The sequence below is a fragment of the Rhinolophus hipposideros genome, assembly GCF_964194185.1.
Source record: "Rhinolophus hipposideros genome assembly, chromosome: 9".
NCBI lineage: Eukaryota > Metazoa > Chordata > Mammalia > Chiroptera > Rhinolophidae > Rhinolophus > Rhinolophus hipposideros.
The window spans coordinates 91,987,286-91,999,446 of NC_138055.1; the positions used below are offsets into that span (position 1 = coordinate 91,987,286).

General features: G+C 53.9%; 1 protein-coding gene across 24 annotated transcripts in view; it reads right to left on the reverse strand.

The window, feature by feature from the left end:
• MICAL3 (microtubule associated monooxygenase, calponin and LIM domain containing 3) overlaps window positions 1–12,161 on the reverse strand; it is a 215,832-nt gene that overhangs the window by 35,635 nt on the left and 168,036 nt on the right. For 11 of the 24 annotated variants that reach the window (XM_081058146.1, XM_081058150.1, XM_081058156.1 and 8 more), the window contains 3 exons: window positions 11,545–11,740; window positions 3,405–3,634; window positions 1,445–1,534 (listed from right to left, as the gene is read on the reverse strand). In XM_081058146.1, coding sequence (XP_080914272.1) covers window positions 1,445–1,534; window positions 3,405–3,634; window positions 11,545–11,740 — 516 coding nt within the window. Of the gene's footprint in view, window positions 1–1,084; window positions 1,535–1,645; window positions 1,840–3,404; window positions 3,635–11,544; window positions 11,741–12,161 lie in introns of those variants that run through there. The other 13 variants (XM_081058151.1, XM_081058147.1, XM_081058140.1 and 10 more) reach the window with 4 other exon arrangements.

A 12,161-nucleotide genomic window follows, 5' to 3' on the forward strand; every position in this document is an offset into this window, starting at 1 on the left:
CCCCTGAGGGCCATCCCTCCAGAGGTCAGAGTACTTAGCTTTTACCGAGCACAGCAAGAGAGCCCTGAGGGTGCACACTGCCTGTCCCTTCTACTGGTGACACGGCATAGTGCTTACTGCCACCTGCCATGCTGACAGCTTCTCCTTTGAGATTTGAGCCAAATGACGAGAGAGGTGGGATGGGACAGTGTCATTTTGCCTTGAAACAATCAATGCACACAGGACAGAAATTTACTTTGTTGGTACTTTAGTTTTTATCTTCTGCAGCTGGAGACAAAAGTCCGTAAGGCCTCATGCTGCCCGCTGGTCAAGGCAGGGACACAGCTTACGGGGCAGGACGGAACAGGGGAGGCCGGGCTGGGAGGAAGCAGCACTCTGCCCTACAACTCCTAAATTTGGGTAGGAGTAAGACCTTTCTGCTTTTTGTGAGGTCCAAGTCCCTTTCTTCAAACTCCATCAGTGCCCCGCTGACGCCGCTGCATGCAGGACCTGGCTTCTGAGCTAAGTGAGACCCTACCAGCGCCCAGGGACTGCAGGCACCCCTGCCCTGTGCACTCCCCACAGCCAGGGCTGGGACCAGGCCATCCAACTGGGTTAAAATAAAGGAACAGCCAGCAACTGGAGGGAGGGGGCACTGCAGAAGGGAGGACGGCTTTTCAGGTAAGAGCAGGTGCCACCTGATCTGAAGAGACTCTGGGGCCCCCAATGGGAGCCCACTCTCAATAGGCTGGCGGGACATCACTGTAATGACAGCCTCTTAATTCTCAAGTGACAGGGAATGCGATACAAAAGAAAATGCCAGAAAGCGTCAATGAGATCGCCGAGCATGGATGCGGGCAATACCAGTTAGGTGCAGAGCCGCTGCATGCTGTAGGATCACAGACTTCTGCCAGGCTCAGGCCTTATGGTGCTGGTGGGGCTGAGGCACAGCTGAGCCACTAAACATCTCAGGACTAAGAAACGCATCACAGAGAAAACGTAGGGCCTTTCTTCAACTTCATGGCACCAAAGGGAGGGGAGCAAGTCCTCCCTGTATAATGCTCAGCTTCCTGTTACTAAATGGAGCTTGGGGACCTGATAAGTCCCCAAGTGCCAGCACTTCCTCCTTTCTCAGAGAAATGTTCAAAGGTGCAGTGAAGGGAGGCGCTGGCACCTGAGCCACGCTGAGAGCTGTGACTGAACGTGAGGTTTTCTGCATCGGAGAAGCCGAGGCCTAATTGGACGAAGGGACCTCACAGGGGACCTAATAAGGCTGCTTCTGGAGTCTTCTCTGATTTCCTCTTGAATCTCTGTCTCACAGAAGGCTGGGCCCAAGGATATATGCCAAAGCCTGTCAATGCAGCTCTATAAACAGATCTTTTCACGTGGGACCTGCTCTTGGAGGCAGATTTCGGATGGCTGCCCGGGAGCCAGGGTAGAAGGTGGGCAGGGGCAGAGTGGGTACCTTTACATGTACCCGAATCTTCTTCCTCTGACAGGTGCTGGAGCCACTGGCCTTGCAGGAGTTCTCTGTCCCGGGGGCAATACTCCCCTTCTACAGCAGGGGGAGCCAGACACCCACAAACACAGCATCAAGAATTCCCATGGGGGGGGATACAGAGAGAAAAGAAATGGAGGGAGGAAAGAGAAGAGAAAGAAGAGTTATCTTCAGCGGCACGGCATAACATCCGGTCACTGTCTACACAGGTCTCGAAGTGCACGGCCTGTGACACTCACCATGGGCCAAGAACAAGGGCCCAGGGTTTTGCTGAGTTTGTCAGCACACGTCTCTCTAGTTAGAGGCTGCTCCCTGCAGGTTTGCTGCTCTTCCCACCAGGTCCAGGGTCCAGGAAATTAAGGCTGCATGAGGGAAGGCACGGCTAAACTCTCCTGAAAGGAAACTGGCTGTGACCTTAAGCCGTGTCAGGGGATAGAAGCCATGGAGCATATTAATCGTCAGATGGAGATAATGATGTCTGGGACGATACAAACTAAGTACCTTTCCTTGAAAGAGCTGTGAACATGCTCAGCCCCCTAACTGGCAGGCACACAGGGGCAGCTCTGGTCAGCCGAGGTGCGGCAGACACAGCACATGGAGAAAAGAACCCGGCACCAGCTTCCAAACAAGGGCCTGCCTCCTTCTTGCACATCAAACAGTAAGGAGGGAGGCAGGCACCCAGAGTCGCCTCAGGCTCCCCGCCAGCCCGCACCTTTGGAGAGAAGAGTACAGGAGAACCAGGTGTGGAGATGCTCCTTAGGGAGCCACAGCAAGTGCCCTGCCTGACCGGTCACGCCATGTGGGCACCTCAGGGTCAGGAGGACCATGTCTTGCTTCTTGCCGGCTCTGCCACATCAGGCCGGTGTGTTAGAGCCACATGGCTCTCGGACACCAGCTCAGTGACACGCACCCTGGCTGGCAGGGCTCTGCATCCGGCCCGCGCTTGGCCTTGCTGTGCCAGAGAAAGCAGACCCTGGATGTGCTGGGCAACCGAGTGCATCTAACTCCAGGAAGATCAGACAAGCATAGGGAGCAGCAGCCCACCAACTGCCAGCTCTGCGTGGCCCGAATGTCCAGAACTGACCGCTCCTCGACTGCATGGGAGGAGCTGGGCGTAAAAGCGTGTGTCCTCCTCTTCTATTCCCTGCGCCCTGGAGAGGGAGCGCACAGTGAATGGACAGAGCACTGTCCTCAGCGGACTCGGGTCTCCACTGCCAGTTTCTTCTTTACCACCACCCAGACCTCTGTGCAGTCAGGACAGGGAATGAATGACCCTGTCTGTTCCACAGGCAAGAAAAGGAGGCCCTGCAAGTTCTTCCTCATTCACTCAAGGACACACAGGCAGAGACAGGGACAGAGTTGAAACATCTTGAGTCCAAAGCAACAGAACATTGCAGAGCCAAACAGATGGACCCAACATTGGAACTGGTGCTCCCTCCCGGGACACTGGTACAAACGTGCTGCTTGTTACATGTCCCTGCCTGGACCCAGCCCAGTGGGCACCTGGCTCAGCTCCCTCCTCAGTGACAGTGGCTCTGAACAAATGTGAGATTCAATACTCTGCAGCATCTGATATTTAGGCCCAGGAGTCAGGGACTCCTCTAGAAAACTAAATTCTCTTTCTTTACTAAAATTTCATTAACTGAAACTGAAGGGGAAAAAGGAGAAGAGGAGGAGGAGAATGAGGCACCTCGTCTGGATGAAGTCCTCGCACTGGCCCCTGCCCTGCACTTCCAATTTCAACTCAGATGTGCACACAGACAGCATTTCTGCTGTGGATGGTGTGCTGTGCCCTGTGTCCAAGGTCAGGGAGGTGGGAGGGACATGTGTGCGGCTGTGTGGGGTACGACCGCGGGACCCCAGCCAGAGACCTCTTACCCTCAGGCCCGGACAGGGTCTGAGGCAGGAGAAGGGGCTGCTTTCTGACCTTCACTAGACTCGTCCTCCTCGTCCTCCTCGTCCTCATCGTCCTCGTCGTCCTCGTCTTCCTCGTCCTCCTCCTTGTCCCCAAGCTCATAGCTCTCCAAGGCCTCCAGATCCCCTTCACTCTTTCCTTTGAGAAGAGCGTGAATCCGCACAGCCTCCTTCCAAGGAACGCCACCCAGGTCTGAGGTGGGCAGGGGAGGCTCCTCCTCCTCCATCTCGGACTCAGAACTGCTGTGAAGAAAAAGCACACAGCCAAAGTGAGGGAATGACAAAACTGAGAAGGGGGAGGTGAAAGCCACAACCAGAGGGAAAGCAGCTGCTGGGCGGGAAGGGAGGCCTCGTCGGAGGGGCCACCGTGCCTCCCCACATCAGGTACACGAGGGTACAGGAGAGGGAACAAGGGGCAAGCTGGCCTATACACGTGCGAGCCCCCTGACAGCCCACGTGAGCGGTGGCCCAGTCTGCTGGGTACTCTGTTCAGAGGCAGTCTCAAAGGCCCTCGGAACGCGGGGTGTGAACCCCTTCTGATACAAACTCATGACCTCGGGGATGAGGAGTGGAGAGGAAGTCTCCTTCCATTGTGCTCCACTATTTGGTTTGAGGAACTCAATTCTACTTGACTCAGGCGGTTGGAGGGCTGTCGTGAGGGCCAGGCCAGGGAAGGGGCAGCGGCTGCAGGGCGCCCAAGCTGAGTCTTAATTGCAGACGCGCTGGAGGGGAGGCAGCACAGTGCTCCACAGTGTTCCTTGAGTGCCCACGATCTGCCACACCTTGAGCTGGACACTGCAGGGAGCACACAGGTAGCGTGGCAGCAGAGGCCCCGCTCACTGCACAGGACAGTGCAGGAACTGTGGGGACATGGTGGCAACACCCCCACCCCTGGGCACTGCTTTTGACAAGCGGCTGCATTGCCACCACAGCTCCCTTCACAGCACACAGCCTGGCTCACTTTCAAATGGCGGCAGCATGACGTGTGAGAAGACAGCTGCCATGACTTACATGAGCCCTGAACGGGATGGCTGCGCTCTAGGTCGCCCCGCCCTCCCTGCTCTGCCGAGAAGCGGTACAACAGGCAGCACATGGATGAAAAACCTCAGCACTCAATACCACCGTGGGGTCCACAGCAGGAGGACAGCCAGCGTCACAGGGAGCAGAGCAGCTTCTCAGAGCCACTCCATGGACAGATAACTGCCAGTCTCCTTCAGGACAGGCTTTGCCTCCAGTGAGGAAAGGAGCTGACTAGGCTTCACCGTGAAGCGAGGTCCAGCCTCTGGACGATGGAGCCCCACACCCCGGCAGCATCAGGCATGGCGGGAGGCTGGCCCGACTTCCTGTGAAGGGGGGTGCTCTCCCCTCCCCAGAGTGGGGCCATGTGTGACAGCAAGCCAGTGAGAACTGTGATGAGGACGTGGCACCCACCACAAATGTAGTAAAGAACTTAACCTGCTCCCAGAGGCCTGGACACCATCCTCGGCTTCTGGGAGGTGAACTTGGAATGCCCTGCCTGGTGGGCAAGTATTCCACTGGGGCCTTACGTCATGGTGGATAGTCTAATAATGTGATTTAGGGTGAGGGCTGGCCATATCAGAGACACTCATCATTTAGGGTGACGGCTTTGGGTCATGCAGTGTCAGGTGCCCTGGAGACCAACCACAACAACATGGGCGATCGATTGGTCAATCATTCATTGCCAAGGTATCAAGCCCAAAGAAAAACTCTCAACAGCAAAGCTTGGTGACAATTCTCCGGGGGTACCGTCACACATCAAAACCAAGAAGGTACCCCTGTCCTAACTCCATGGGGAGAGGACCTGGCAGCTCTGCACCTGCCTGTTCTCGGACTCTGCCCGAGGCACTGCCCTTGACTGATTTCAGTCGTTATCCTTTCCCATAATTAAAGCATACCCACGAGTATTAACCTTTCTGTTGGGGTCTGTCTTTTCCCCAAATTACCAAGGCTGAGGCTGGCTTTGGGAACCCCCCCATGGCCGCTGGGTCAGCAGTGAGGGCAGCCTGGTGGGCTGCATCCCTTCGGCTTTTCAGGTGGCTGGGTCCTCACAGGGCCGTGCTGATTATTTATGCCCTCCCAGCCTCAGTGTCTTCACGGGGACAGGGCAATGTTAATACCTGCCTTGCAGGCAGTTGTGAAGATTAGAGATTTTACTGATTTTCAAGGTGCTTGTGTCACAGCCTGGGACTCGAGCCATTCACTTGTTTACTCATCTACACATTTGTTCCTTCGACAAACATTTTGAGTGTCTACCGAAGCTCAGCCAGGGACACAGAAATAAACGGAGCCAGCTCCTTACTGCACCCGGCTCGTCTGATGAAGTCTACCTCATTCATTCACCCAACTAAAATTTACTGAGTGTCTTCTATTTACCATGCACCTTCGTAGCCATTGCAGGCAGTTCAAAGTAACAGAAAAGATCCTCATTCCCTAGGGGAGATAGGACGCAAACATGTCATGACAGAATATGGCACAACATGACTGTGCTGGGATGGAGAGCTGGGAGGAAGCAATTTAAAGCAGGCAAACAAGAATCCGGGCCACAGGAAGTTGGGCATCTAGATTTTGACTATTTTTCAGTGTTTACTTAGGTATTACTTTGCCTTACCTATATGTTTCCATTTGTTTACTTTCTTATTAATTAACAACAATGGGTTATTTATGTTATTTAACACCTTTCAAACGTGAAGTAAGGATAAGAATGTTCCTATGCTCATCGTATGTCTTAGGTGGGCAGAGAGAGGGCCGCTTGTCCTCTTACACGGCTGAGCTCAGGCTGCCCAGCAGTCAGCAGGCAGGGTGGGGTGAATGGCAGTTTCTTAGGGCCTCAGTGCAGCCCTGCCCTCTTCTGTGCCACCTCATGAGAAGGCCACCCTATACATACTAAGGGTAATGAAGCCCTGTGTACAGCTCTGAGAGCCACACTGGCTAGTTTTGTGACAGCTCAAGGACCATGGGAGAATAGCAAGTGACACACAGAGTACAAAAATAGGGTGGAAATGACCTTTGCCTCTCCTCCTAAGTTGCAAGCTCTGAGGCCATTTCTGAGAGGTCGTGCTGCATGCTCGTGGAGATTTGAGATGGGCCAACAGGGCTCCCTCCCTCTGTGGAGGACAGAGAGAGATCAGCAGGTGCTGCCATGTGTCCCTTTCCAGGCCAGCACTCCACGGTACCTGGGAGCAATGCTCTGGGTCTGGCCAGGCTCCTCACGTCACGTAAGACTTGCAGTGTAAGCTCAGTACCAAAGCTCGTTTGAAATTCTCGCCTGCTTTCGGTACCTGAATTTCTGTTCTGGCCTTTTGAAGAGGTTGGAATGTGTAGGGGACACCCCCCACCCCACCCTCAGACTACAGCCTGAAAAGTTTAAGTGCAGAGAATCACTCGACTAGAGCAAAATGCAATACAGACAACGAGCTCCTCTGTCTTTCAGGGAGGACAAGTGACCGCTCCGGACACAGCCTCGGGGAGAGATGAGGGCCAGTCATTCGGATCAGCTCTCCGCTAAGCAGTCGGCTATCTGGGTGTCTATAACAATACGCTGTTCCAGGTGACTGGTTGGTGTAGGCTGGCCTCCCCGGGACCGCACTGTCTCTGAGAGCAGGGCCAGGTCTGCTCTCCTCGCTGTGGTGCTTGTCACAGGCCCAGCACAGCCAAGACGGGCAGGGATGTACCGGGAGCACCCGAGGGAAAGCCAAGGCAGCGACATGGCAGGGGTACCATGTCTACGTTCACAGCGGCAGACACGTCTGAAGCCTCTCGGCAGAGCGTCCGTCAGAAGGAGCTGCCTCTTTCAGTCAGAATAATGTCTAACAAGTCGTCTGTGCTACAATTTACACCCACTCACTCACCTTGAACACCTTCCGAGTCTCCTCTCAGGTGTCGCCCTATTAGTGAGGCCATGATGGGACGTGGTGGGAGGAAGCAGAACCAGGGGCACATGGCCTGGTTCTAATAGGACAGGCTTGCTCCCGACTTCAGTGGGCTAAGCAGAGGACCTGCTGGGCCAGAGCGGCATGTCCCAGGACGATGAGCACAGTGCTGGGCAGCTCTCCCTGTGCCCCGTGACGTGCCCCATGGCACAGGCACGGCTCGTGGATTAGCTTACCTAGCTGCACTATGACGAAGGCACAGCCACGATGACTTCCCCGCTTCACAAACGGGGAAACTGAAGCTGGAGGCTGGGCCATCCGTGTGAGTAGTCAGGACTGCCTAGCGTCCATACCATACCCTGCTGCGCCCCATGCAGTGGTTTAGAATCCAAGCGCCTTCAGTTCCTAGCAGCTGTCAGGGTGACAGCCCAGGAGGAAGACCACGAACGGGCGCCTGGCTGCTTGCGTCTAAAGTGGAGACCAGGAATTTGGGCAGGCCCTGTATGAGCGAGGCAGGCTGTTGCATAGAATCCACGTGAAGTTCTTGGGGGTTTGCAAGGGAAAATGGGGAATCACGGTTTTCACTTTTAAATTAACCCACTCATAGTCAGAGAGTCTGTGCAATATTCTGTCCTGCTTGGCCATCCTAGATCCCACCCACTCTGACAATGTGTAAACATTTCACTGCCAGAGAAGACACACACAGTCTAGCCATGTTTACATGGTAGAAATGTAATTCACAGTAAGACTGGCATCCTGCTCAGCAAGAACTCACATTACTGACCCTGCTGGAGAAGGGGTGAGGTGGGACAGAGGACAGTCAGGAATTCCCACTTGTTTACGGTCAGCCTCGAAGGAGGGGCTTTTCCTCACGGTGTTACCTGACGGGCGGCAAGGCCCCTCTGTGCTGGCCTGTCCTCAATTCTGGGGCATCCGCTCTGGAAAGCACACCTGTTTGCTCCAGCTCTCACTGACTAATTCTTCAGAGCCAGGATGTGTAAACACTACAGGACTTCAGTAGATGGGCACTGCATAAGCCATGGTCCTCACCTGGGTTCCATATGGGCAGTCAGGGAAAAACACAACTAAAACCATAAAGCCAGTTTTCTATTGTCTTCAGGCACCTGGTCTCTCCCAGAGAAAATAAAAGTACTGTTTCTAGAGTCTCTTTGGGAAGATGCTCCCAATTCCCTATTCCAAGGAGGGGTCATGAGCTGATGATGCCTGAGCCAGAGTCTCCACCTGTGTGAACTACCCATGAAGCCGATGGTAAGAATCATGTCATGTCTGTTAAAAACAGGTATTCCTGGCCTTCACCCCAAAGCCACTGACTTAGCTACTCCAGGGGAGGGCCCGGGGATCATCTTTTTACCTCGTGTCCCAGGTGGTGTTTTCATCAGGGAAGCAGTGGCTTTCAAAGCGTGGTCTCCAGGCCACAGCATCACTGGGAATGTTCTAGAAATGCAAATCTTGGTCTCTAGCCCACACTGGCTGAGTCAGAAACTGCCCAGCAATCTGGGCTTTAATGAGCCCTCATGGCGATTCTGGTGCAGGTAAAGCGTAATTAGCACTTCCCCACGGAAAGGTGATTTGGGGCCAGACCCAGTTGCTGGCACTTGAACCACCCGTGTAAGGAAAGTGGTACAAGACCCTGCCCTGCCCCTCCTGTGCCCAGAGCTGGGCAGAGCAGTGACAAAGTGCTCACTGGGCACGGGACACTGCTGGCTGCTGTTTGACTGAGTTCTCACAACCAGCCTGAGCTATGTCCTTTGTGGGCAAGGAAACCGAGGCACAGAGGTTAAGGAACTTGCCGACAACTAGCAGGCATAGAGCTAGGCTTTAAGCCAGGTTTGGTACACTCCAAAGTCATGTTCTGACACATCACACTGCACTGCCCCCCTGCAGCAGACACCTAACTTAAGAGCTCTTTAAACTCACCCGAAGTGTTTCTGGGTTGAACTGGTTAATTCCTTAAAACTCTGTCATTTCTCATCATCAAGTTTAACACCTCCTCAAGGAAGGACTAAGGGCTGAAAACGCCTGACTCTCCTTGGTGCTGTAGGGAAGGTGGAAAAAACACGGGACACACTTCCTGCATCTCACCTTTCTTGTGGGAAGTAAGACAAAACCCCTAGCTCCTTACTTTGACTGCTTCACCTTCAAGAGACTGTTTTTAATTCTGCATAGCAGCTAATGCTAGTTGTTTCTTCTTTTATGCTTTTTAGCTTGAATTTAAGTAAGATGGAGGCATTTATTGCACTGTTGAATGCTAATTTATTTCATACTCTTCTGTTCTGCCCTTCCTGTCATACCTTGAGTTAGTCTTCCAGGAATGCCCTGTCTACCTTATGTCAATTGCTGCCCCACTATCTTCCCGTTTACAAATCACAGTGGAGTTGTTCCTGCAGGCCAGGGGGCTGACCCACTGGACCTGCGGCCAAGCCTCTAGCTCTGCTTTGACAACAGACTTCCTGGCCCACCCACCACAGAGAGGACACAGTAGGGAGTGCTGTGTCTCTTGGGTACACATGCAGATTCACGTGACAACAACTTCAAGGGGAGGCTGTCCCCGCAATGCATGGAGGCCAGCCCGGGAGCAGTCCAGCAGAGGGTGGCCAACACCAGCGCGGGGCTGAAGTGACTGCCCAGCAAATACCCTCTTAAAAGCATTCTTGGAACTTAAAAAAAAAAAGCTGTTTTCTTTACCATCACACATTTCCTTCTTTATGGCTACAAAGCAGTGTCCAGAGTGTGACCCAAACGCTCTCATGCCAATCCAAGGCCCCCACCTGACTGGCACTACAGCACGTGCTCCCACCGTGGAAGCTTTGCAGGACATTCTGGCTATTACTGATCTCACTCCCTCTTTCTATCTTGTACGCTTTCTTTTTTATGTCTGTTTCTCTTTTACATATATTGTTTCTCCATCTCCTTGATAATCTCCCGTCGAGCACTTTGGATCCTTCTGTGCTGACAACGGCCGGTCTGGGCAGGTAATAAGAATGAGTCCTGGCTTGAAGGCGGCAGACTCAGGGGGTCTTTTGAGCATGCACGTCCACCAAAGGCCTCACTTAGTTCAACGTAATTAAAACACTGGGCCTGGCCAAGCAGAAAGCCCCTTGCTGATGTGTGTGGCCCCTGGGACACAGGTATTCTGCTTCTCTTTTAACGCATAGGGTAAGAAAGAAGCCCAGAGAGGTGAGGTAGCTTCCCCAAGACAGCACAGTGGAAGGGTGGCTAAGTCATAAGAGGAGCCTCTATTCCGATCCCGGGGCGCCTCCCACTGAGCACACTGCTTCAGGTCCACTGCTGTCCCTGCGGGGGGTCTCTCCCCTCCACTGAGCTTGTAAACAACAGCCCAGGGCAGCATCGATGACTGCTATTTTTTCTCTGTGACCTTTTCAATGAATAGCAAAGTGTTAAGGCCATACTAGATGTTCAATAAATGTAGAAGCTCTGAATTAAGTGAAATGGATTGTGATTCCGCTGGCTAACCAGATGAACGGGTAAGAACTTCCATGGAACAGGGCAGAGGGATCACCAGGCAACAGGAAAGCAGGGAGAATCCTGGACGTGGACCCAGAAAACCTGAGTCTGACCTTAGCCCACCCTTGACCCTAACCTCAGTCACCATCAGTGTCTTTGCCTATAAGGTGACAAAGTATCTGTTCGTGTGTACTTCACAGGATTCCCTAGACGGCCCGTGTGGCGAAGGAGAGACATGTCCTCTGTAAAGGGCCCAGCAGCGTGCGAAGTGGTAACAAAGGCAGCCACAACCTGTACCGTGGACAGTGCTGAGCACAGGCAGGCCTCGGACACAGTGCAGCTTGGTGCTGACCACCGCTATAAAGCAAGCATCACAATGAAGCCAGGCCTCCTCTTTTTGCTGGTGGAGGGTCTTGCCTTCAACTTATAAAAATCACAGCGTCTGTGAAGTGCAGTAAACCAAGGTGTTCCTATACCATTTTAAACACTACACATATTTAAGCCTCACACCAATTCCGTGAGGAAGGTACTAATACCGCCCTCGTTTCACAGATAAGGAAACGGAGGCATAGAGAGGTGGCATAACTGGCCCAGTGTCACACAGCCAGTAGGTGGCAAGGCCAATATTCCAGCCCAGGTCGTCGGGCCCAGATCCCACACTGCTGGCAGGCGCAGTGCTGCCTCCCCGAGTGGGGCAGCATGTTTATCTAGGGAAGAGGCTGCGGGGAAAGCCACGGGCACACACAGGAGGGGCTGAGCCCGGCCGGTGCGGCTGACCTGCTGGCGGCGTCCTCCTCCGCGCCCTTGTCCAGCACGCTGCTCAGATTGTGCTCGGCCTGCGTCTCCTCAGGCACTTCCTGCAGCCCCTCGGCCTGCCTCACGGACAGGCGGTAGTTCTCCAGCTCAATCCTCTCAGGCGTGCCCCGCAGTCTCTTGGCAATGCTGGGCTCCTCCAGGCCGTTCACACTGGAACCTGCATGACAAGCACAGAAGCAACGCTCTATGACAAACGACAGGAACTGGATACACGCAGGTACAATGGAGACGCTGAGGGAGGGAGGAGGCACCTGCAGAGGCTGGCTAAGCCCCCATGGCAGCCACTATTTGTTTCAGTGAAAGGGGGAACAGCCCTCCCATGAAGGCCAGGGGAGACTGAAAGTCAACAAGGTCACAGATTTGAGAGGCCAGGAGAGGATGCGGGTGTCAGAGGCAGACCTTCACTCAGTAGGAGAAGCAACGAGACTGTGTATCAGCCCCCGGGGGCTGCTCCTGCCCTTCATTATCCCCAAGCCCCCAGGACAGCCAATGATGGTGGTGCCCAGGTGGGGCAAGAGGGCCTTGGCCAAGATCCTGAGGCAGCTCTCCTCATTGGAACCAAGCCCCCTAAAGCCACT